Genomic DNA, 27,464 nt, shown 5'->3' on the forward strand with positions numbered 1-27,464 from the left:
TACTCACAGACAAAGAACCAAGTACCACATGCCACCCAGTATGCATGGAGCAGAGCTGGGAAACAAACCTCCCAAGTCTTAACTCTGACAAAGCATTTTTAACATGCTTCACCTCCCTGTCAGCTGGTAATACCTTGCTCTCAACTGGTAATTACGTGAATGCTGAGACCTGTCTCGCTATATGCTCCTTGTATCAGATCTGGACACCAAAGAAATAAGTTGCACAAAAACTACAGTCCAACCACAAAACTGCTTATTCACACAGCTTGAGCAATGCAAAGATAAAATCAACAGCTTGCAACTACAAGTACTGACTAAGGTATTAAATTCATAGTGCTATACCATTTGTGAGTAAAATTATGCAAGAGCACCAAGGAAACGCAAAGCCTCTTGAGAGGGTGAGAAGTAGCTCATGCATTGAGAGCATGGCTTCAGGATTATATTAAACTCCAGCTAATCCTGGCCGCACAGGGAATTTCAGAGATAAAATGCCATAAATATTCTTCCTGCTGACAGAAGCAGCTGTGCTGTGCCAGAGATGAGGAAGAAAGCGAAAGCAGCAGGGAACAGGAAGGAGAAACACCAGAGCCCAGATACGCTGACAAGCGTGGACCCCACAGCCCAGCTCCTCAACATCAGGCTAGCCCAGACAACGGTCGGGTGTCTGCCTGGACTACGTACTGACTGCAGGTACGGATCAGAGAAACTACAGTTCCCAGCTCTGTTCCCACGAGGAAGGAAAATCCTGGAAGCGAAGAACTTGAGAGTGAAAGCAAAGAGGGGCCATGGCCCTTTCCTCTCACAGGTCATGAAGGTGAAGGCTGAGGGCAGCACGGAGCTGGAAGCCCCTGCCCTCCACAGCACCTCTGGGGTGCACCTGCACGGGCACCAAGGCCGAGAGAGGAACTGGATGCGAGAAGATAAACACTGACGTAAACAGGCAGTGAAAGTACACGTGTAAAGGCGTTTAAATGATGAAAGTACTGCAGGGATCTCAAGACAGGTCTGCAGGTGATTGTAAACTGGCCAAGCTGCCAGAGGTTTACACTGGAGTTCCCACCAGACTATCTATAACAACTCATGTGGAAAGCATACTGTGAGGAGCTCACCTCCCTCTTTCATACTCACTTGCTTATAGCTAGGTTTATACTCATTTTACTACTCTGTGTCAAGACGCGGATGAGACCCCTGGCAACACAGAAAAAGGTTTATAGGAGGTGAACGTCAAGCCCTATAACGACTATAAAGAATACGAAAGGCAAAGAGAAGAATCTCATCCTAAGTGAGTGAGACAAACATGTAACACCTAATTTATTCTACGCCTAATCCACCAGCTAGAAACATATATCCACTTAATTAAGTGAACTATTTAATGACACCCGGTTTGCTCAGCTGAATCAGCTGTTTGGAGTTAGATTTATTTAAAATCTCTGTTCTTTTGTTCGCATATATCAACGATAGTTTACATTTATGAACATATTACATCTCCTTTAGTGTACAGTACTATTTTCAATAGTTTTAAAATAAAGATTTGCATTATTACTCTATACGTATTTCACGGAGATGAAAGTTAGTTCACCTAGTAATTCATGTCACATCATCCTTTTTAAAACCTTATCACCAATGCTAGAGTTGATATGCCACTTAATATTTAGCCTTGCTTACACTAGACATTGCATTACGATTGTCTAGCCTCAAAATGATGACAAAGCTGACTTTCTTCTTCTTTACCCAATTCTATATTTCTCATTAGACAAACCAGCAAAAAAACAGCTTTAATGGCAACAGCTATCACAGCAGCACAATTTCTGGTTTTGAGAAGAGCTGTCCTTCCACTGAGCGAGATGTTGACAGAAACAGAAGCGCACACTGTAGCCCATCAAACATCCCTACCTGTTTCCCAGGCAACACTTGGAGACCTACGCGAAGAGACTGCATCAAGCAGAAGGAAACTCGGAAGAGAGGGATCATGCCTGCACTTCAGCGTCATGACTACTACATCTGACAATAAACAAAACCCACAGAGATCAAAACCACAGGCGAATGGAAAGGGAATACAAACGTACCCCTGGAAGTCTGACCAGGAAAGGAGAGAAGGCATGGTTTAGCAGTGCTGAGGTTTGATCTCAGTTATGAACTGTAAACCTGTGAAACAAAAAATAACACTAAAACGCAGCCACAGACATAAACGTGCTAACCTGTTTTTTCATTTTCCTGTTATCTCCTATGCTCATCACTACACAATATATAGGACAAATGGGTCTTGCTCATTTTCAGCCTTTAGCCACATGGCTCCAATTAAATGGTTCTTCGCTTAAGTAATAGGCTATGCTGTGTATGGCTCCCACTCAACATGATCAGTAGCAGACCACTGCTGACAGGCACTGGTTTCCCACCCAGAAATGGCAGGATGCTTAGCTCTCTCCCTTTACTTCTTCAAAGTCTCTGCAGTCTGGTCTTCTTAAATAAAATCACCGTGAAAAGCTTTTACAGCTCACCCTTTTTATTCCTGGGAACCAGAGAACAGACAGCTCGGGGTGGTCAGTGTTGCTGCGGCACCAAACAGGCATTGTCTCGGCAAAGAAACTCACTTCATGACCCACCAACAGTTTGTGGAAAGTGCTGCAAACTCGTAATAATACGTGCCAGGAGTCTGAGAAACTAAAACTCTGGCCAGTATATTTGACTTTTGCTCCTATATTCCCCTTTAAAGGGCAGTGAAATATATGTATTTTCAGTGATTTTATGTATAGATGGATAACTTGCAAATGAAGGTCGACTTCTGATTCTTCTAGAGGGCAATATAGTATATATTGGTAAGAAGTTACAAATTTGCTATACTATACTTTTTAAGTTTTTGGAAGGCATATTTAAAATATGTCATATTAATATGACATATTAAAAACCAAGTTGTATTCATTCCTCTTTCACCCATAGAATCACAGAACGGTTTGGGGTGGAAGGGACCTTTAAAGGTCATCTGGTCCAACCCCCCTGCAACGACCAGGGACACCTTTAGCTAGATCAGGTTGCTCAAAGCCCTGTCCAACCTGACCTTGAATGTTTCCAGGGATGGGGCATCTACCACCTCTCTGGGCAACCTGCTTCAGTGTTTCACTACCCTCACTGTAAAAAATTTCTTCCTTGTTATCTACCTTGTTATCTAAATCTACCCTCTTAGTTTAAAACCATTACGCCTTGTCCTATAGCTACAGGCCCTACTAAAAAGTTTGTCCCATCTCCCCCATTTTTTTTTTTTTTTTTTAATCAGAAGCATACAAGTAACATTTAACTTTCTCTGTGTCCTCTCCCTGTCAATTCAATCCAACTTCTCACCTTTTTGACTGAATGAGTATCATTCACTAGGATTGTATTGAGTTTGCATGGCAAGGTTTTGGTAGCGGTGGGGCTACAGGGGTGGCTTCTGTGAGAAGCTGATAGAAGCTTCCCCCATGTCTGATGGAGCCAATGCCAGCCGGCTCCAAGACGGACCCGCTGCTGGCCAAGGCTGAGCCCGTCACCGACGGTGGTAGCGCCTCTGGGATAACATATTTAAGAAGGGGGAAATAAAAACCGCGCAACTGCAGCCAGAGAGAGGAGTGAGAATATGTAAGAGGAACACCTCTGCAGACACCAAGGTCAGTGAAGAAGGAGATGGAGGAGGTGCTGTAGGTGCCAGAGCAGAGATTCCCCTGCAGCCCCTGGCAAGGACCATGGTGAGGCAGGCTGTCCCCCTGCAGCCCAGGGAGATCCACGGTGGAGCAGATGTCCACCTGCAGCCCATGGAGGACCCCACGCCAGAGCAAGTGGATGCCCAAAGGAGGCTGTGACCCCATGGGAGGCCCACACTGGAGCAGGCTCCTGGCAGGACCTGTGGACCCATGGGCAGAGAAGCCCACACTGGAGCAGGTTTGCTGGCAGGACTTGTGACCTTGTGGAGGACCCAGGCTGGAGCAGTCTGTTCCTGAAGGACTGCACCCCATGGAAAGGACCCATGCTGGAGCAGTTTGTGAAGAACTGCAGCCCGTGGGAAGGACTCACGATGGAGAAGTTTGTGGAGGACTGCCTCCCATGGGAGGGACCCACGCTGGAGCAGGGGAAGAGTGTGAGGAGTCCTCCCCCTGGGGAGGAAGGAGCAGCAGAGAAAACGTGTGATGAAGTGACCACAACTCCCATTCCCTGACCCCTGTGCTGCTGGGGAGAAGGTAGAGAAACTGGGAGTGAAGTTGAGCCTGGGAAGCAGGGAGGGATGAGGGGAAGGTGTTTTTACAATTAAGTTTTACTTGTCATTATCCTACTCTGGTTTGACAGGCAATAAATTAAACTAATTTCCCAAAGCTGAGTCTGTTTTGCCCGTGACAGTAGTTGGTGAATGACCTCTCCCTGCCCTTATCTCGACCCATGAGCCTTTTGTTATATTTTCTCTCCCCTGTCCATTTGAGGAGGGGGAGTGATAGAGCAGCTTTGGTGGGCACCTAGCGTCCAGCCAGGGTCAACCCACCACAAGGGTACAGCTATGCAATAAACTTCCTCAAGAGCCAACCAAAAAAACATCACCAGTAAACCAAAAGCCAAGGAAATAGCCAGCAGATAAATCCTTTCAACTTCTAAAGATCATTCAGGATGAAGCAGCATATGTTAACCAGAAAGGTAACATCAGAACAAATGTGTTAATTGCTTTAGATGTTTACAGCACGTAAAATAACAAATAAAGACAGAAAATTCACAAAAAAAATAGTTAGCAATAACCTAGTACTTGAATAGTCACTGATTACTCTTTCAATTCCTCTATGAGAGGAACATGATTATCAAAGATAGCAATTTACCTGTGGGAATGTTTAAGTGATCTGTGGCCTCCATTAGACTCCCTTCAGACACATTAGATGTCTGAGGTCTTTTGAGTGTTCAGGGTTCCCACCCAGAGCACAGCATATTTTATATGTGGGGAAACTGAGGTACAGAAGTAACAAGACTCACCCACGAACATATAAGCAAACTTGTGACAGAGCAAATACTAAAATTCAGGAGCCCTTAAACTTGATGTTCATTTCCCCTGGTCCATAATAAACACGTTACTTATAGCTATCTTGGAAAATAAAACACAAAAGAGAAAATGACAGAAAAACCTAACAAATATCCCAGATGTGAATGCTTAATCCATTGCTTTCAGTAGTACACAAACAGAGGAGGTGAAATCAATGCACGTATCAACAGAACCGTGTGGAAGAACAGAATTCGCTAGTTAACATTACATAAGGAAGACATAATTAAGGGAAGTGTCTCCTTTTGAGCCTTTCAACCATTTATAACCTCGGGTCATCCCCATCCCCATACTACATAATACTTTTGCTGAGTTCTATTCAGGTCTTGAATCACAGTTCTTGTTTCTTCCATTTAGCAACCTCATCTACCATTACAGTAGTTTTCATATCTTACCATAAAAACAAGTCAAATTCTCCCCTGAAACATTCTTCAAATACCTCTTACTGAACTCCATTACACAACACAATTCTTCCAGCACAAGTAAATCAAAACCAAGAACATACAACTTCCTGTTCATGCCAAAAATATTCCTCTTTTCCTGTATTAATTCAACTTTTCAGTACTATGAATGTGTCTGTGCTTCTGCACATGGACCAACTGGGAAGGGGAGGAGAATGGCAATAGCCTACCAGAAACAGCATATGGATCTAGTAGGGAAGAACTTCATCTTGCATCTTTCTGCAAATGTTTCTACAGAAACATGTGCCTTGGAACCGTCCAGTTGGGATGCCAGAGACTCATACTCACAGACTGTCAAGCAAGACTAACTCCAATGCATGAAACAGGACTTTGCCTGATTTGCTCAGAGAAATGTAACCCGATAAACATGCTATTTTCTTCTGAAGACTGAGAATATGAAACGTTTTCTGCTTTAAATATCATTACAGGAAGCAAACGCAAGTTGTAATTGCACTCCACTAGAAAACAATATTAAAACCATACAAATAAAGGACTCTGCCAAACAGCTGAGACTTCAATCCTTCTCCACGTTCATAACTAGAAGAACTCATAGTCTACTTTTGGTGCTAGGGGAGAGCAACAGGAATAAGGCAAAAGCACATCAAGGACAGAAGCAGCATAGCACAATACGCTCTAGGAAAATTTTCCTGCTTTCCCCCCCACACCCTCAGGCCACACAGTTTCTCCTGCCAAAAGTCAAAGGGCTTAAAAAAAAAAAAAAAAAAAAAAAAGACATGAACTTAACAAACGCTAAATGTGTTCTCCTCTAGAATTCACAGACAAAAGACTAGTATGCAAAGCAGAACTGGGTAGAAAACTGCAAATTGATATTTTGCCAAGTGAAAACCACCTTAGAACAATACTAAAGCATGCCCTTGATTTATAGGTACTCATAGAACCTTTCAGCAGTTGCATATTATAGCCTGTACAAGATGAATTCAAATTCAGCTATTAATTTCTCTATAGCACTGAAAGTAAAGTTTGCATCTTTAAACTATACTATCCTTTCTTGCAGTGCTGTAGAAAGCCGAAAGTACCATTTGAATTTAGCCAATAATAAATAGTGACATATGCTTATGACAGTTGCCTCCTCACAAAAAGGATTTTGGCAGAGAAAAAAAGTACCATGATAAGAGAAATGTAACTAATAACCAACAATCCTCACAAGGACAAAACCAGAACCCATCAAAAATACTTGCTAATCACAGCAGTAATGTGGGAATATCAGCCTCACAGAGGTCAAGTACTTAACCTGGTGTGCTGCAGATACAAAATAACTTTTCGCAGTCCTCCAGAAATGGAAGAGGTGGCCGCCCTACTACTTAATACTTTTACACAGAATCATCATTACTCTGTATCTCTCCAGTTCCTACAAACTGGAAATAAGAGCTGAAAATAAGGTCTGAGACATGATTCTATGTCACGGAAGCAGGATTTTGCCTGCAGCATCCCGAATTGTTCGTGATCATTAGATGTCATTAAAATCACATTCTGTGAGACCACTGGGCTTTCACCACAGCAGTTCCTTGGTATACTTTGAAAACAGAGCGAAACATAACTATGATGACTGCAAAGTCATGCAGTTTCAGGCAGAGAATGACAATATTTTGCTGGTAGTGCTTTGTAATTTGTGGTAAATACCCAATAGTCTCACCAACGATGCGATACTACCATGATAAAGATTACGTCATCGTGAACTATAAAATGCAGCATCTTGGTGGATGCAAATAAACAAGCAACAGTGAACTATTACACAAAGTCTCACCAGTCCTTTCCCTCTTCAGGAAGGCTGTACTTTCTGAGCTTCTGTAATCCTTAGCAGCCAAGACGACTGGAACTAAGGGGACAACTCTACAGAATAATTAACACAATTAGGTGTATATTCAAACTTGCCTGTACAGGCCGATTCGGACAAGTCTGCATTCAGAGTAATAGCGCAGACACAGCAGTACATGCAAATAGTAAGGTTACGCTCTTCCTGATTCCTTCCTGATTATATTCAATTTAGTTGGATCACTTGGCAGAAACGTTATATTAAAGCTCAGGGAAGATTCATTCATTTGTATAACCAGTATCCTTCATATTCTTTTTAATTCTTATATTCGATCCCTTTTACTAGGAGAAGACTCAGTACAACGATCAGAGCTCACCAAAAGAACAATTAGTTCAGCTCATCTTTTACCTACTGAGTACCATTTAACCTGAAGGCTGAGACTACAAATGATGCACAAAGTAATTTCATTTTTTTTGTGATGTTGTCACCAAACATCATGAAACAGAAACCTCAAAGCCAAGAGGTTCAAGTAGGTTCTACAGGACTGTTTGGGTAGGGGTTTTTCTTCCTCCCCTCATGCTCCACCTCCCCATCTGATCTTGCTGACCGGCAAGGATTTGACCTAATCAGCTGCGAAGCCACTGCAGAAAGTTTCAGTGGGAATATTCAACAAGCTGGTCCTCCCACACTCACCTACAAGAGGGAGCCCCAGTTCTAAGTAATATGCTCCCTTATATACACACCTCTCAGGGTCATGCATACAGCAGCTGGTAAATTATAAGATAAGAGCTTTAATCTCATTGTTTAAGTAGCCCATTAATGCTTACAAGGAGTTACAAGAATGAAGTCATCCTTGAAATTGAGACATAAGGACCTATAAAAATTTACTGTGGCTATTTACAAAGGGAGGAGCAAGAAGACCTGACAGTAACCATTCTGGAGAATATGGGGGGTATTTAACGCTGCAGCTGCACCTCAGAGAGTTCTGAAGTATAACATTTATGTCTCCTTACAGCATAACGGCAGGAAAACTCATGAGGCCAAGGGTGCAATATTAAATAAATGTAGTGTGAAATAATGCCCAGAGCTAGCACTGAAACCCATGTAAATTATAGTCCATTAATAAGGATCACAATCTAGATATATTAAATGCACTTAAAAATACAATATTTTGGCAAAATACAGGATATAAAATAACTCATTATATACAAAAGGCTAGCTACTGAGTAAACTCTTGAAATTCATACATCTCTTGAGGGGAGTTGGCAGGCCTGTAGGAGGGATTAACAAACACAGAAAGAACTTGCAAACTTCAGAGCTTGAGGTCATTTTTGGAGAGAGGCTAGGAGGAAACTACCTATTGGCATATTGTTTCAAAAACATTAATTAAAATTAAAATTGAAGATTTTTTCTGAAGCACTTGTTACCATGTTTGAAGGGTGGCATACTATGGGCTTGAGAGAAGTAACTTCTACCCTGCAGTAACTACTTGTGCCCAGACTCTTATTCCACAGCAATGGGGTGGCTGGTCATTTTTATTGAGAGAAACTTCCTTGCCTTAAGTATGGGATAAAGAACATATGCACGACCAGCTACCATGGGACAGCTGGCACACCACACCAAAACCACCTTTTTGCATGCTTACACACATTCATGCTTTAAAACTCTTTATGCGTACATGCATAAAACTAAACTAGGACAAATACAAGTAATTCGTGTTGCAAGGCAGGAGACTGGCTATCACTTTATGGATTCTCAGCTTCCAAAGAAAGCGGTTATATTACTGTTCATGTTACAGAAGTCTTCATGCACAAAATGCTTTCCTTTGTTTTCAGTAGTCCATTGACATTCAAATATGGATTTTAACAAAAAAGTCTGTAAAAGTCAATAACTCCTGTCACTTACTTGGCTTAGAGTTAATGATGACATTTTCAGCAGAGTGCTGGGGTGGAAACCTGCAGTTCTCTCCTTGGCCCTCGCTGCTGCCATACTCTATGACTTCCACTTGTCCCAGCGGTACGCTCCACTTCAATAAATACCTCTGGCCAGTTGTCACAGTGCCACTGCTTTCATAGGAAGAGCTGGAAGATGCACAAATTATTGCTGTGACAAGCAACTATGTTTCATGGCATCCTATTTATTATTTTAGCTTCTAAAATCTGCTGTTTATCAGTCTCAGTACCATGCACAACTTTAAACAAATACATGCATCGAGCTGACTTTTGTGACTAACCTTTCCTGTGAGTGCAAAGAGCAGCTATGCAGGTGCAGATAATCTTGTTTACAAACAGCATTGGACTGCCAACAACAGTCCCTACATTTCTATAACAAAACATAAACGACCATCTTTTAAGATCAATGTCCATTTTGACATCCTTTTGCAAGTGCTTAGGGTGATACTGTGGCTCCATCTTTTCCTAATTCTTTTGGATCATGCTGTCTTTCGGGACAGTACTTGAAACGGTGAGAAAAAGGAGTAAGCGCTACATGTAGGGAAATATGGATGATGTGACCTTTGAACGACTACTGGCAGCAGGCAGGGCAAGGTGACCTCCCAAGGGCTGACAAGCTAACGTTTCTGCTGAGCCCCGCAGCCCGGGATGTTCTTTACAGCAGACCTTTGCAACTGCTGTGGCTTCTGAGAGCAATCCCACGTGAGCTGCTGCTGCTGCTAAAGGCAGCGCGTATCACAACAGGCATTTCAGAGGAAACAGCACGTTGAGGAAGATCACTTGGAATAGAAATGGCATTAATACTCCTTTTCCTTTTTTTCCTTCATTCCTGTATTCACATTCAAGCACATATAACAACACTTATTATAAAGGACAGAGGAGATGTTAAAGTGAACAGAAAAGGTTTACTTCACAGAAAGCATGACTGAAATAGAGAAGTTAAATGCTTGGGAGAAATTAGCAAAATGTATTTATTGTGAACAGTACCTTCACACTGACATTCAGCTACTCAGCTACCTATTCACAACACAGCCATACTTTTGTTTCACTGAAGAGGCGAGTATGAACAAAAACCACAAGTGCCACAGCTTAAGTAAATATTTATAAACTCTTGATCTGGTTAAGAAGAAAGAAAACAAGACAAGGCAGGACACAGCTGTTCAGTCACTAGGGATAGCATCCACCCTGTCAACTCCTGCCACTTAAAAGTTAGGTCTCCAGTTCGAGACGGTCATCTAGACTACATGTGAAGAAGGACCTTCTGAGGGTCACGTACTCTGTAGAAATACATGACTTTTGACAGCTATATAAAATTGGTCCGGAACCAATGGTTCCCAGGTTCCTGGAACATTTGACTTTTTCTGTAAAGGTTGGACAAAAGGTAGTTAAGAAAAGTGAGCTGATACATACTGCACAGCTAAATGTCAAGTTTGTGAAGAAGTCTACAGCTCCACAGTAAATCTCCAGGCATGCACCTTGAAAACTACTGCTATAACAGAAACCTAGCTTAGGTAAGATGCCTAACTTCTATACAGCTAAAATGAAGAGAAATGAAGCTCATCCTGTGTGATCCCAACGGGCAACCGGTACATTCTATAGCACACACTTATTTTGAACCAAAAATGCCAGACCGGATGCAGGTGTCATATGTGAAATTTGGCAGTGATTTCCTTCAGTCCATAACTATATTTTGCATGACAGAGGTAGTTCCTTCTGCACTAAAAATCTAAGAGCAGTGCATGAATTAATGAAGGAATTCTGAATCCACACACACACAGCTTGCAGGTGGACCCACCCACAACTGAACACCCCAAGGAAGTCACAAAACCTTTTTTTACTAGTGAAGAAAGCTAGAAATGCATTCAACTATTCTAAAACCCCACTGTTACATAAATAAACGGGTTGGAAAGCAAACCTTAACTGCTAGAGAAAACAGTAACTAAACTTTTTCAGAGTTAGCAAACCCCCATGACACATGCATGACCAATTACCATCCCAAAGGAAGTTGCTCAGAACCAGTTAATGCCCATGGGAACAACAGTGCTGTTAGTGATAACCAGAACTGTTGACTTAATAAGGAACCCAGAGATTTGGCATAATCATGAACTTTTCACATGAAAACCAAAAACAGAATGCACGTTGCCACTTCAGGGACAATTACAAAAAAAATCCGAGACAATGATGTCATGGAAAAGATAAAATGGTTAAAAGCAATTTTCTCCCAAACAATCATAAGGAAATATCCAGGTGTTACTATAGAAATGAATAAACTGTAAAGAAGAAAAAAGTCACAATTCCTATGACAGTTGGGCATAACCTTGTGCATTTTCTGAAGTGCAGTTATTACATGGCACTTCTCACTCACTAACATGAGACCAAGCAATCACACAATTACAAGAATATGTGCTGTATTCATACTTCAGTAATGAACTAAGATATCAACTCATATTATCCTTAAGAAAAGCTGTTCTTGGAAGATTTTCATGGTCCACATTTTCTCTGTCAGAATGTACCATTACATAAAGCAATTTATGATACAAGCAACATTTGAATGTGAGTGTGACTTTGGCATACATGGAGGTACAGTAACAGTAATAAATACAGCCAACTAAAACAGAAGGCACTATGAAAAAATGCTTTCTTCAAAGCACCTCAGCTTTAATCCTTCAATGTTTGGTCTCAGAGATAAAAACCCTTCCCCATCTGGAACTCTGTTAGTGAGTTCCATTTTTTTTTTTCCTGGCTACATGCATTAGCTCTGTAGGTTTTTTTTTTTTTGTATTTGCAACTCGTGTCAAGTTACGGATTTGTGTGTGTGACAGAAGAAGAGGAAGGAAGAAGAGTAAAAAAAAAAAATCCTATCTTGGCATGCCTGCACTCCGCTAAAGACTAATACACAGCAATAACTAGACACTAAAGAGCATTTCTGTCTGTAATCTCCAACTCATATAATTTTCTTACGAATTTACTCTAGAACTTCCAAACATCACCAGGCAGTTTAGAGGACTGTAAGAAAGCTAGTTATCCATTTATTATGACTACTGCTAGAAAACATTAGCTATAGTAAAAACAATAAAAAAAAATTTCAGTAAGTGTCATTTATTCCAGCTGAAGCTTGAATGAACATTTAAAAAATATGAATCAAGCCTTACCGAATATTTACTGTTGCACACATCAGCACATCATTTAACATGAAAAGTCGTCGTTCCTTGGTTTTGATAATTTCTCCTTTGTCATTGTAAACCGTCTCAACCATATCATCAGTCCGTATGAGGTATCTGTTTCCACTGCTGAGTAGCTAGATTTTAAAAACAATCAACATTGTATATTATACATGGTACATCTAATATTTGGTGCAAAAAATAAAAGAAAATACAACGGGTTATCACTTGCCATCCTAGTACCAGTGTTCACAGGTAGATTTGTCAAGTGAATTAAGCCTCTCTACTGATTTGCTTTTCATTTAGAGAAACAGTAACTTCTGCTGCCAGCAATATGGCCTGCAGGGGTTTTTGTTCTTAATATGGAATGTAATTGCTCTGAAAATCTTCCACACTGATAAAGGTCCCCTGGAGAAAAAAAATCACAGCTTCCACAATTTCTGTTGTTTCCTCCCCTCATCCCTTTTTTCACAGCCCACTGAAGTGCCATGGACAGCTTCCACAGGCTGCCAACAAAGTAACATGTACAAAAGATGTACGGCATGTAAACTGCTCCTGCCATTTCCCTTCAAGGGCTGAGGATCAGCACTGTGTGCAAGCATGAACGGATTCCTCACAGGTCAAATACACCTCCGTAGTGGCCAAGGGAACAAAATGGCCTGTAACTCCCCCGTTTCCTATCCATCCACCTCCTTCGCCACCTGTTTCACCCTGCCTGGCATTGGTCCAAAACTATTAAGCCACAAGGCACACAGGGCCCTACATAATATGGATTGACTATCTGGATGTATCTCAATTTGTTCCCCTGGTGCAGAATGTACAAGATTTTATAGTTTATATAGACTAACAAAAGGAAACCTGTACCACCTCTTAAAAAGCACATTCTGTGTCTTCAACACCTTCAACCATTTGTAGATGATTAGTAGCTGCTTCAAGAAGCAGGAGTATGAAAACTAGGAAGTAAAACGTCTGAATCCATCTTCTAATGCACTTAGAATGAATGAAGAACATACCTGAACTGTATGACAATAAATTTAGTATCCCATTTCTTATAAGCAGCCTAAAACAAGTGTGTTCTGGTTGACTGCTTTCTTTCCTGAAGACCATATTTTTATGCATCACAAACAAAAATACTCCTTGCGCTCTTTCAGCACGTCCCCATTACTCCATCCCAGAATAAGTCCAGTATAATCATCTGTGACTTCATGAAAGCAATAATTGCAGTATTTGTGCCCCATCTCATGGGAAAGGAGGAAACATGTATGATGCAAATAAGACAAGCATACAGATATCCACAGTACAGATAGCTACTGACAAACTCAAATGAAGAAGATTGTTATTTCCTTCCTACTGAATGTCTTCTACAGCTCTTTAAAGACATTTCTATTGAATGATCCAAATACATGAATGAAATAGACTGAGATGTTCCTTAAAACAAGGAAGATGTTGGACACATTCAACAGCGTATCTTGAACTGCTCCATAGTCAGAAGCACCACAGTATAAGGAACTGATTCCTTCCTTTATACAGGAGTAATTCCTCAGTTCCAGGATAAATTCAAAATTCAATTTTTAATTTATCAGAAGATGTGCATGAGACTTTACTACAGGACAAGGAAACAGCTTTATCTATACACTGCCAAAGATCACAAACAGTACTGCTGCTATTTCAGCATGTCGCCCGCTCCAGCACACAGTGGTTTAACCAGTGAGCCCGTTCAGCCCTGGAGGTAGCTCACATCTCACACCTACCACTAGAATGACCCCCACAGAAAAACCTTTGGCATCTCTTTGGTGTCTGTTCTAAAGATTGCTCAAGGCCCAGAAATTAATAATATACTAATATAATATAACATATTATATTAGTATATTATTAAATATAATAATATACTAACTCTTCCATCACACATTCTTACTTCCTAACCTTGTTCAGGTAACGTTCGTTCATTGCTTTTGCTATTTGTTTTATTTCACAGCGCTGATCTGCATCCCTTTTCCTTTCATTTAACTTCTCTGCCAGGGTTTCCAGTTCTGTAAGAGCCATCTGTAGAGGTAATCTGTCGGGATGTCCTTTATTAGTGTTCTTCAACATATCCTGAGGGGAAGTGATAAAACAAAAAAACAAAAAAAAAAAGAAAAAATCAGATTTAATTTCAAAGTCAAGTTCAGAAGATTACAGGATGTAATGTTATTGCAACATTCTTTAACCAAGTACTACTAAAGGACAAGAGCAATGAACACCTAATGAATATTCAGACAGCACATCGCTTATTTTCCCCAATACCTTAATAGTTCTTAAAAAAATATACTGAGTGGGGTCACGTACTGCTTATTTACAGGAAGAAAGTACAGTAAAAGGAACTTGAAAATACAGGTAAAAAATGCAAATGTAAAGGTACATTAAAAAATGCACATAATATTAAGCACAATTTGAAAATCAACATTATAGTATAATATGTAGGTGTCTGTAAACAATTATTTAAAATTAAACTTTTCTGATATTACTATCATAATAATATTGTATTACCTTTATTACTGTTATTATTCCTCACTAAAACACTGACAGCACGCTCATCCCAAACTAGGAGACATTACTTCATGAAGGTTGCAAGAGCCTCTAAAAATCCTTCCCTTTTGTAGGCATGCAGTGGAACAATTTGAATGAAATTTTTGCTTCTTTCCCACAGCGCTTAAAAATCCCTACGTATTCACTATGGCTTCCTGCTGCAATAAACTCCATTTCTTCTGCTAACTCAAAAACTCTCGCCATGACTAGCTACCCACATGCTCCCCCCACGACTACCTCTGCTCCTTTTCCCACAGTAATTCCTGGACCTGCATCCCAAAGCCTGTCCTCTGTGGCACCTGCAAAACACAGCTAACTCGTAGCACTCGCTGCAATAGACCTGCCGTGGCCTGGAAGGAGTTACAAACAGCATTAAGTTGGTCTGGAGCAGGTCTGTGCTGGGGAACTGTGCTCTTCCTACAGCTCAACTCTCTGTTAAGAAGAGACCCAAAGACTCCCTGTCAAATCCTCAGTCTCCATGGGAAGGAAAACAAGACACTGCAGGTCAGAAGGAAGCTGCAACACACTCCAGCAGGTCCTGTGAGCCATGTAGTCAGGGAGAACACACCTTTGTTCCATAGCCCACATATATTCTGAACTATCCAAGGCATGAATTACATCCTTTTGTATTCTTCTTAAATGGAAATGCCACAAAGATCCTCATGGTGTTCTGAAGTGTTATTAGCTAATGATATGAACAAGTAGCACATTTGAACTACAGCTTTACTGCAAAGTGACTTACAAGCTAAATCTAACCTAGCTAGTAATCTAGAGTAAATGTAGTTTAGTAAGATTTTTCTGCAGTATATTTCCTGCCTGTCCCTGCAATCAGACTATGAGATCAGCACGTTATGACGCACTGAAATTTTTTCTTTGTTATTTCCCCATGATCCAGTTGTCACTTCTACTGCAGTATGCTCCTCCAGCAGAAGGCAGCTACCACGCAACCCCACAAGCAAACCACATAAGAATGCAACAAGAGCACTCCTTTGGTAAAACTTACTTACCTGCAACAGTAGAATGAACTGTGGAAAGCGCTGGATAGGTTTCATCATTAAACCATACAGGGTAATTCGATCAGGACTTGACTCCTGGCACTGCTGCAATGCAAGAAAGCCACACTGTTTACTAACGTGAGTGCACTTCCATGAGTTACAGAATGAGAGGAGAACATTTCTTGAAAATTCTTCTACATCATTTGCATTAATTGTAACAGTGGTACTGTAAAGATTCCATTTACTATAAAGATTTAATTTAAAAATATTAAATCTTAAAAAAAAAAAATCACTATTAAAATGATAGCATGTCACTGAACTGAAATCTCCTCCTTAAATAAATACAGCTGGGATAAAGCCACACCAGCAGTGCAGCACCTATGTGTATATCGATACACCACATTCATGCTTTTTACATAAGCAGTGCACTGAAACATCTGCTTAACTTCAAGCACAACAAAGGGAATGTACTTGTTCAAGGTCTTAAATTTGAAAAATGCAAGTGATCTGTTGATTTATAGTCCGTAATTTACTATTGCTGCTCTGTTTCTTGGGGCTAAGAGACTATAAATCTCTAACTATCTATGTGTTTTTAAGAGGAAATCTAAGGAAAACATCATAATCTCAGTGTTATGCAAACAAAAAGAGATTTTCATTTTCTTTATTAAAAGAAACTGAGGAAAGGAACATTGATTTATGTTTGAAAAGAAAAAACATAAGAATACATTATTTTGGTTATTGGGACTGGCAAATAAAACCAGACAAATTTCATTTGGATGTGCAGAAAAGCCCTGTTTGTATAAAACATTTCAGCATTTGGAAATATTTTGGCCAGAATCACAGCTAACCGAAAACAAGGAGAGTAGAGGAAATACTCAATATTAAAAAAAAAAAAACAAACCCAAACAATATTAAGCTGGTGTTGTGCTTTAATTGCTATTTATTGCTACAACTATCAGCTTCACAATAATTTGTTCCCATACTTATCTCCACAAACATTTTTTTTGCCCAAAGAGCAGCAGTGAAAATTCAGGTCTTTGTTGCTGGTGGGCAAACAAAAAAAAGGAAGGTACAGAAATGTCTTCTGTCCTCAGAGTTTGGCTGTGAGTCCCCAGCTCTGAGAAGTACCAATGCCGGCAATGACAAGCAGTGATGAGAGGTGTAAGTTATGCTTCTGTTGGAACAACGGGCTTTTAGCAGCGTGAGAGGAATGAAGTTGACTATACGCTCACTAGAGAGTGTGATCTTCATGGTGCCTAAGGCTTCCAGAATATAATCCTGTGTAGTGCTGACCACACTCCAAAAAGTTGTTAGTTAATTTTAAGATCTGAAGACAGATTAGGAAATCAGACCCCCTGCCATCCTCCTCTAGGCAACCTAAGAGCTTCACTATTTAGTTTGCCTAGGGCACCCAGTTTCAGTGTTTGGTGGACCACTGCGACAGACCTGACAGGGTGACAGCTCTGAGATGCACAACTTAATCCAGGACTCTGGGGGAATGGGACAAACAGCCTAAAAGCCTTGCAATGGATTTTGTGTACCCTCTGTAAGGTATCACCCCCAGGGATTCGCAGCACTTCTTCTGCATGTACCAGGCTCTCAATGCACATCAGAAGCATCATATTCATCAGGGTAGTATGCATTCTGCACAAAAATTTTCAATTTCAATGCCAAACTGGAAACATGATTTTCAAAATACTAGGAAATTGTTGTGGAACAGAAATCTAGTTACTCTACACAATACAACAAAGAAGTCAGAAGTAAAATAAATCCCAAATAAGAAGAGGCCTCAGATGGTGAACTATTATTTGAAGCTCACCTGCTATGAAAGAATCCCCATGTTTTGCCAAGTACAGTCATGTAAACACCAATAAACTGATCTGAACAACAACAAAACCACTCTGCACTTCAAAATACATCCTAGATCTAACATCATGTTATTATTCTGAGAATACAGTAGCGGAAGTGAATTCTCTGGGGATTTTTTGTGCCAAACTCATAAAACATGAACCCAAAGTCCTTAAAACAGTCACACAATATATTGTATCAGCAGTCCAATGTCCTCCTAACTTATAATTTACACTCTCTTATTTATATCATATGCCCTGCTGCTTTAAGATTGAACGAACTCACCTTTAAGAAGTCTAAAAAGGCAGGTTTGGTGGCACATGTTTTCTTGAGAATCCCTACTGCTGTACTGAAGTTGTTTACATATTCGCTGTATGCATCCAATACCATAGATTTAGAAAACTGAAAACATAAAAGGGTAAACCTTAACTATAAATACAAAAGATCCCTGAAAGCATAACTGCCTAAACCTCTGACCATTAAGGACTCCCCTTGCTCAGAGCTAAGGGCTTTGCTTGGCCTACTGCTGGATCTACAGAAATACTGGTGATGCCCAAAATAACCTTTCTGTAGAAGACAGGTTGGAAACCTAAAGATGTAACACGTGTAAATTACAAAATGTAAATTTACAGAAATAGCTTCATCTTGGCTACAACACTAGGGCAGAGCCTGGGGACTATGGGCAATCAAAGGGCATCCACTGAGGTTCAAAGTGGCTGCTGGGATCCCCTGATTGTCTCACTGCTGCCTACCTTCCAGATTTGGTGAACCAGCGAAGTCCCAGGGCCGTCATGCCCCATCTTCCCCTGGTAAGGGTTTACCAGGAAAGCAGAAAGGTGGTGTGGCCTGCAAACAGCCATGTGAAGGGTAAGACTACTGCCCACTGCCTCCTTAGTAATTTTATCCATCTCTTCTGCAGAGCTGGTCTCATTAACACTACCTAACTTGCTTCAGTCAAACAAGACAGGTTTGCTTTAAACAGCAAATCTTTAGTAACCATTTCATTTTGACTGTAATGGGGTTAAAGCACTTGGAGACGCAGATCCCAGCTCTATTACAGCAGGCATGAAAAAGTGGTAATTTCCAGCAGCTGGGTGGCAACAAAACAAAGTACTCCAACCAGCAGGTGGGCAGCCTTTTTCATCCACATGCTCGCAATGGGAACAAGGTCTTTCTATCAACCAAGGCCACTTCTTGTTTTCTCTAATTTAAAGCAGTGGCTAGTTCAGTCTTTTACCAGATGGACTTCCATTAAGGGTGGGATAGTGTTTTACAAATACTCTTTACCTGTGCCCTAGGCTCAGTTCAAATCCAAGAATTCAGGACATCACCTACTGTGTTTTTTTCTACTCCCAACAAACATAGTATGTATGACTACCTACTTTTTAAGAGATGCTGAACCTCAGTCACCTTAATTTTGGTAGGTTTGTGATCCTCTATCTCCTCAGAAAAAGAAACTGCTTACTTAAATGTCTGAAAGCTTGATCAAAGCCTGAAAATTTTGCCCACAGTCCTTTCAAATCTGCCAACCAAGCCAACCATGTGTTGGTGTCAGTTTCTTTACCAGGATGGTACATACATACTCTGACAGTTGCCAGAGGCACTGGAGAATACGGGAATCATAGAACTATAGAATCATGGAATAGTTTGGGTTGGAAGGGACCTTTAAAGGTCATCTAGTCCAAGGCCCCCGCAATGAGCCGGGACACCTACAACTAGATCAGAGCCCTGTCCAACCTGACCTTGAATGTTTCCACCACCTCTCTGGGCAACCTGTTCCAGTGTTTCACCACCCTCATTGTAAAAAATTCCTTCCTTATATCTAGTCTAAATCTGTCCTCTTTTAGTTTAAAACCATTACCCCTTGTGCTCTCTCACAGGCCCTGCTAAAAAGTTTGTCCCCATCTTTATAAAGTAGCCAAGTTAGAGAGATATGGAGATGGAATAACAAGCCTAAAATAAAAAACAGATTATCTGTTCAGATGCATTTGCTTACTGAAGCAACAAAGACATCACCAATCATTTCAACAGAGTCCCACTCAGATACACGACTCGCCAGTGCTATCTGAAACATTGAATGGCACTGAAGAATTTCCTTAATTCGATAAAAGACCATTTTGAGTTTTCTTTCACTCAATAATTTTGGTTCCATATCTGAAAGGGGCTTCTCATATTGCTGTGGGGAAAAAAAAAAAAAAAAGATTTAAACAAACAAAAAATGGGTCTCCTACAAGCAGAAAAAAACCAATTTATGTAACAGTATACACACATGAAATCTCTATACATTTGGCATGAACCATCTGTAGCAAAATCTATGTGAGTCATACTACAGAATCTTTAGGGATTTGACTATTTTTCAAATTTCCAAATTATAAAATGCAAAGATATTAAGTTACCTCCAGGATTCTTTTGAGAGCATCCACATAATTCTTCTCACTGTCAACTACAGAGCCCAAAATATACCTTCTCACAACCTGTTAAGACACAAAGTTTCATCTGAAGCTCTAATCAGGTAACACATTTATCATGGTTGGGAATGCTGATGACAATTCTCACGTTAATAAAACACAAGAAACAAAGCAATTTCAATACTGGAACTGCAATAAAACACCACTGTACTTCTTCAAAAGTAATTAAATTTACTATTACTCTAAAATTATTTATTTATTTTAAAGAACACAACATTTATTGTATCTATATCTATAATCTTTCCTGACTGTTGCAGTTCCAAGCTTCACTTTTGAAACTGATCTTTTAATTTTAGATGTATAAATTTAAGCATTAATATAAATAATAATAAGTATAGATGATGTTGGCTACTTCGGTGAATTGCTGCAACAAAACAGGTAACCAGTTTTCAAAATCAGTCTTCAAGATTAGTTTTCTTTCTTAATGTGTTTTATAAATTTATTGGGAGTAACCTGAAGGACAAACAAACATGAACTGCCTTTTTAAGGTAAGGCCATATAAACTGTACCACTGAGAAAGTACAGAATCATAGAATCGTTTAGGTTGGAAAAGACCTTTAAGATCATCAAGTCCATCTGAGTATGTCAGCTTTCTTTTTTGGGCATTACCACGCACAAGTGAAAACACCACCTCATCTACATTCATACCAATTGATAGAGTTGTAAGAGCTATAGGGATGTCGCGTTTACAAACTACAGGCTATTTATCACACCTCCTTCTCCACCTCCTACTTCTGCAATTCATCTGAAACGCACATTGTATGCATGTGCAGATGACATGACAGGAAGGACTGAGGAACCTATTTGGTTTAAAATTTAAACTTCTTATTGTTATTGATTAGATTTCTTGCTGGTTTTAAGGATTTGTTTTCACCCAAATCCATTTCCTAATTCAGCTCATCCCAGAGCTTTTGAAAGCAGGACTGTTTTTGAAAGAGAAGACAGAACAAGGGCAGGATCAACCACTCCCCACAACTACAAGGGAAGGCAAAACTGCCTCTTTTGCTATTTTAAGTCAGCCTAAATGACCATGAAACTCAAATCTCAGCCTTGCTTCTCTGTGCTCCTGATCCCTGCGGCCTCCTGCCTCCTCCACCATGGCTGCCTTTAATTCTCCACACTTGTACTTTGCATTATTAAGTTAAGCCCAGGTTATGCAAGGATTTTCTTTCAAGTACTGCCTTTTCAAAGGCAGACTTCAAAATTAGCTGAGACCTTGCTTAAAGATATATACAGTACAATTAGTTGTGTCTAATTTGTGTTTAGAATGGATTTAGCAGTATTTTATTTGGTATGATGTATCAGCTGCTGTAGTAAAGGATACTAACAGCTACTTTTAGTCACAGTTCATTCTTCTGAAAAAAATAAACATCTGTAGAAAAAGTTTTTTTCAGGCTCTATAATACACAAAATAGATACTTAATAGTGTCTACAGGTTATTGCAACTGATACACACAACTTACGAGAGGCTTGCATGTAATTCTTACATTTATATTCACATTTTTGCTAGTAACGGTAGCATACAAACATAGACAAGTCACCATAAGAGTTCAGGTCCCAGTACTAAAATGAAGCAAAAGCTAGCACGACTGAGACCCAACGCGGGACATAGTATTTAAAGAGGCACCAGGTTTTAAACAAAAGCTATCATGCCACCTGCTGTTTAAAACAAGCACATTCATAAAGTCCACTCGTTCACGCCAGAGCAGTCCAGGTTGGAAGGGACTCCTCACCTGTTTTCCACCCCCCTTCTAGCCCACCCGTACAAATGATATCTTACCTATACAGCTACAAGGGTACTTCAGGAGACTGCTGAAAGTCTTACTAAAGCAGGGGTAAATGACATCCTCTGCTCTCCTCTGTCCACAAGCCAGTCATCTCAAAGGGACTCAGGCTGGTCAGGCACAAATGGACTCTGGTCCATCCATGCTGACTGTTCCCAATCACCCCCCTGTCCTTCCGAACCCAGAAATAGCGCCCAGGAGCATTTGCTCCATCACCTTCGCAGGGACTGAGGTGAGGCCAGCCTGGACCCTCCTTCTTGCTCTTCTTGAGGATGTGAGTGTGACATCTACTTTTTTCCAGTCGTCTGATCACTGTCATCTTAGATGACAAAGGAAGGCCTTACCCTCAGCACCCTTAAATCCACCCCATCTGGTCCCACAGACACCTGTATGTCCAGCTGGCCTCAGTACCCCCCTGAACTGCAGCTAATGCTTCACTCCAGCAGGACCTGCCTCTAGGCTCAGGGGCTTTGGGGGCCTGAGGACAAACCTCACCAGTAAAAGCTGAGGCAAAGGCGACATTGAGCACCTCGGTCTTTTCAATGCCCCTTGTCACTAGCTCCCCGCCCCATCAAGCAGCAGACCCATGTTTTTCTTAGCATTCCATTTGCTGCCAATGTACATGTAAGAAACCTTTCATTGTTGCCCTTCACACCTCACTAGCTCCAGCTGAGACTTGGCTTTCCTAACTCCATTCCTGCCCACTTGGGCAGCTCCTCCTGGGTCGATAAGCAATATACATCATGACCTGCACAACAATTACTAGTCTGCTCCAAACTAAGAGCAATCTATTTTTCCAAAAGAGGGTACCTGTACTTTTAATTGCCTACAAAAAACCAAACAAAAAAACCCCAAAAAAACGAAAACAAACAAACAAAAACCCAGTGAAACTCTCAAACCCCAATTTGGAAAGAAGGAAAAGACAGCATTCAGATTGATGCTGAGATCTTACATTATAATTAAATCTTATAGTAATGTAATACAGTTTGGTAGTTGCACCATTACAAGATTAGCACTTCACTGTGCTAAACACATTAGAAAAATAAACTTCACCAAGCAAACAAACAAACCCACCACACTTATACCACTGTCCTCAACTGCCCCTTAAATTGGTTTTTTGCTCATTTTCTGAAGGTACTGATCAGCTCATGACTTGACACCACAAGAAGCTAAAAACTCTCATGTAGTTATTACTTGTCATAACAGTACAGTAACATGAACCCACAGGATTTATTTTCAGCCAAAATTTCTAACTGATGCCGATTTCAGTGTTTTTTGAAGTGGTTTCCACAGTGACTACAGAGTTTGAGGTGGAGAACAGCAAAAGATACTCTTCTGCACACTTGACTTTATTGGGGACAAGTTTGGTGTTGTTTTTTTTTTTTTTTTTTTTTTTTTTAATCAGGAGAAACCTTAAGATTCAGAGAGCATACAGGATATTCTCTACATTGAAAACAGAAATCCTGGAGCACCTGGAGCAATGTCTTACGACTCAATAAAAATGTTTAAACTCTTCTTTTTCACTCAAAACCATCACATTTAGTTACATGATCAGGCAGTGAATCAATATAATTATTATAATTTTATAATGCAAAACAGCATTTTGCATCTCTGGCTGAGTTCAGGACTGATGCAACTATATGCACACATACCAATTTCCAAAAAATTACTTATTCAGTTCTGAATTTGATGTCTACTTAATTTATGTTAAACGCCAATATGTTTGAAGAGCAAGGCACCTGGAAGGCATTGATGTAGAGCAGAAGTGGAGGAAAAAGAGACAGAAGACCGTATTTCCAAAAGCGTACTACCTGTTGCTGTGATAATCCTTCGGGCATAGGAGTCATAATTGCTTCTGTATGCATACAATCCACATCAATAAAGAAATTTAGCTCCTCTTCTTCCAGACATGATGATCGATGATCTACAAATAATTGAATAACCAAAACGTCAACTTTTACAACATGTAGATTGAACAAGGCGGGGGGGGAGGGGAAGCAAAGATCCTATCATCCAAGCACAGTAATTACACAGCGGTCTTATTTTCACTTACCAAACAAAAGAAATTTCCCAGCACTTCTGTATCACCTGTGAAATCACATAAATACCACCACTGACAGGCACTCTAATACAGAGCATCTTTCAAAAGTATCTCAAAATTCGAAAATCCACACAGCAGCAGACAGCCTATGCGTCTTTTTCTTGACCTCTACTCCCTCTTCACAGCCAGGAAAACAGGGCTGTCCAGAGTGCAGGACATGACAACTAGGGTTAAAACACTGCGGCTCCAGGGCCAGCAGTTTTGAAATAAATGACCTTTGAGAAGAAATTAAACACACCCATAATATGATCCAGCTTAAAAAAATTCCATACACCGTTCCACAACTGAACTAAGTAGCCAAATGTACCAAAATATTGTCTTTCATCAGAAATGAGAGTAAGGGATTCTGCATTGCTCCCTATGCGCTAATTTTATGCAAAAAGCATCACCAAAGTGCAGTGATAGGTGGCAGCATACAGCCAGCCGAACAAGAAGATACCAGCAAAGGAGAGATAAAGAAAGAACCGTAGGAGAAACTGTGTCTTAGAATGAAAAGGGAAGTACGGGAAGCAGACCTGTTGGCTAGGGGGAATTAATGAGTTCCACAAATTTGTCACCAGCTCCCTGCTGATTTGGTAAGTGGCTGAGGGATTAAACTGTCCACAGATATCCTGTGTCTGCTACCTAACCTCTAGAAACGTAAGGAGGAATGCCAGGTCCACTGTAACACTGCCCTGCTAAAGCAGATCATTTTCTCCTGTGCAACAGCAAGAAGTTGAGGATACATTTTTGAACACTAAAGTCTGTGCAAACAACTTTCTGTTTTCTGTCTGTGAATTCGGTAAGTTCAGTAGCAGTGAGAGGCCATGACAGGGATGTAAGATGTGTCCTAGTCCTTACAGATAGGATGCAGCTTTATGTTAGCTCACTCGCTAAAAATGCCTTGTTCCAGTCCTGTGGTTTTAGCTTCCTAAAATTGTAGTTTCATAAGCTCTGAAGTTACAACCATTCAATTAGTTGGGCAGAAACTTGAGCAGAAAGACATACTACCTCTCAGACTTATCCTGAAAAAGGAACAGGTTTGTATTCAGTTACCAACCCCTGCCTCTTGCAAAAATTAACTGTGGACTGCTGCTGCTGCAGCTCATGACAGAGGGCTGACATTTGTTCTTAACTAGAAAAAGAACACAAATACTTTTAGCTTTTTGATTTTAGACCACTTTCTGTTTTCCCAATCCAAACTCGGCTTTCATCAAAAATCACCAAAGCGTCTGTTATCCCTTGGCCACGACAAATTTTTTAAATAGTCAACTATCATTCCGCTGAAAACTATGTCATATCAGCGGATTTGCCTGACATTCAGAAGTTACTTGATGGAGGGAACTGGACAGACTTAGTACCTTAACATAATTTCCATACTCCCTAGATAGCATCTATGACACTGTTTGGCAAGATTTTTTGTTGTTGTTGTTTTTAAGTAGACCCTTCTCTGCAGTCTTCAGGTTTCTCAGGTCACTCAGGTTCTTGCCCCAAACCTAAAAACACTCAAGATGCATTGACTATACTGTCATCTGAACTGAATATTATACCATACTTTATCGATATAAAGCTGATTTCATGCATCCAGTACTCAGCCCCCAATACAAAAACCTGCTAGGCCATTTACTTCCTTTCTCAGAAATGACTAAAGAGTAACAAACACAGTATAATTAGCACATACCTTGAGAAATAAAAGATTTTGTTCTAATGAAAGAACGACCCTTTTTCACAGCTGCTTTTGTCTTTTCGAGCCCATCTTTGGTACCTTCTCTAGCAGCTCTCATAAGCTTTTGCATCTGTAAGATAAAAAATACAGTCTACATGTTCAGTGAATAATAGGAACACGTTTGAGCATACCATGCAGAATACTTCTGATCGAAGTATCTTTAAAAAGAACACTGTCAAGTAGTTTAGGCTATAAATATAGCCCAAAGTCAAAGGAATATATAGTGAGTACACAGATCCATCAAAGCTCAGATCTGAGCACCCGTACTTTTTCTTAATAAAATCAAACCTGGAGAAAGGGACTTACTACACATTAATATTGTATGCAAGTCTAAAACAGCAGAAATGCTTAAGAACCCTTCTGCATCAAACATCTGAACTCAAAATAGTCTCAAATGCTCAGCTTTCCATTATATAACAAATAAATAGTATAAACAGGTCATTAACAGCCAGGGTTCTTGTCCATCTTCCAATGTCCCACTAACTCTGTCAAACTGTTTCTGATTTAAAGATAATCACCTAGACTCAGTTCTATATTAACTATATTCTTAAATAAACACTGTTTTGCAGAAAATGTTACAACTAGTAATTTCATTAATTGAAGAAACAAGCTGATTAAGAATTGCATAATTTTATAGCACACTACTACAGCAAAAAATTTTCATGCAAAAAAAATAAAAATGAAGTGTTGTTTTGCTAGGAAATGTTTACTAAAAAAACCTGTTTTGTACTTTTGCTTTCCTAAAATGCCACCATGGCAAAAAAAACCCACTACTGTCAGAGCTGTGCTGACATCATCAGCGACATCAGAACACAAACAAAGCTGTCTTGCTGCAATCAGGCAATTTCTCGGTTTGAGCCAAAGTTTTTAATAAAAACCCAGCCTTTTCATACTGGCTCCATTCAGAATGGAGCGCACCACCGAGATTCCGACTCCCGCAATTTGATCGCGTGTGGCCAGGGAGCCAGGGTCAGGGCAGCCCTGCAGAGCTCGCCCGGGTCTCAGCCAGGCGTCGGGGCCGTACGCCCGGCTCCCACTCGGGGATAAGGGCACCAGTCAGCAGGGAAGGACAATGACCTATCTCATCTTCTGAAACTGTTACCATTAAAAATAAGCATGAGAAAAGGTCCTTGACAAAGTACTTTTAAGACAAACTGCCATCAAAATACAGCAAATTTAGAACTCATTTCACACAAATTGTTGCCTGCTTTTTCAAGTTACTATTAAAAGAAAAAGACAACATTGTCTGTGTTGGAAAAAGCAATCATTTAAACATAGCTAGTTACAAAAATTAACTACACTACCTTCAGCTCATGTTTTTGCTTTAGTTGCTGAATCTCTACTGCTCCCACAGTGTTTGCCATCAAATCTTTCATCTTTTTTTCATAATGCTCCTTTAAACGCGTTAGGTCATGAGAAAGCTACAGTGTATAAAAAGACACAATCTTTTCAAAAAGTCTGCAGTGCAAACTTCACGCTAAAGTACTCGCGTATATCATGCATGTTGCCCAGTCTGCCTACTGATACATGACAACTGAGGGAAAATCAGAATTCGAGGAAGCTCCGACCCAACAAATAGACCGCCACTCCTGCGCGTCACTGTACTTTC

At 40.3% G+C, this 27,464-nt stretch overlaps 1 protein-coding gene across 1 annotated transcript in view; it reads right to left on the reverse strand.

Moving 5' to 3' along the window:
- The window catches only part of ARHGEF10 (Rho guanine nucleotide exchange factor 10), a gene marked incomplete at its 5' end in the record, with an annotated part of 108,347 nt that overhangs the window by 48,670 nt on the left and 32,213 nt on the right, over positions 1-27,464 (reverse strand). Inside the window, 10 exons of the mRNA XM_082305495.1 lie at positions 9,182-9,357; positions 12,381-12,526; positions 14,313-14,483; positions 15,962-16,054; positions 18,083-18,199; positions 19,794-19,973; positions 20,194-20,271; positions 23,861-23,973; positions 25,811-25,925; positions 27,160-27,276. Coding sequence (XP_082161621.1) covers positions 9,182-9,357; positions 12,381-12,526; positions 14,313-14,483; positions 15,962-16,054; positions 18,083-18,199; positions 19,794-19,973; positions 20,194-20,271; positions 23,861-23,973; positions 25,811-25,925; positions 27,160-27,276 — 1,306 coding nt within the window. The remainder of the gene's footprint in view (positions 1-9,181; positions 9,358-12,380; positions 12,527-14,312; positions 14,484-15,961; positions 16,055-18,082; positions 18,200-19,793; positions 19,974-20,193; positions 20,272-23,860; positions 23,974-25,810; positions 25,926-27,159; positions 27,277-27,464) is intronic.

The sequence above is a fragment of the Platalea leucorodia genome, assembly GCF_965183815.1.
Source record: "Platalea leucorodia genome assembly, chromosome: 3".
In the NCBI taxonomy this organism is placed as follows: domain Eukaryota; kingdom Metazoa; phylum Chordata; class Aves; order Pelecaniformes; family Threskiornithidae; genus Platalea; species Platalea leucorodia.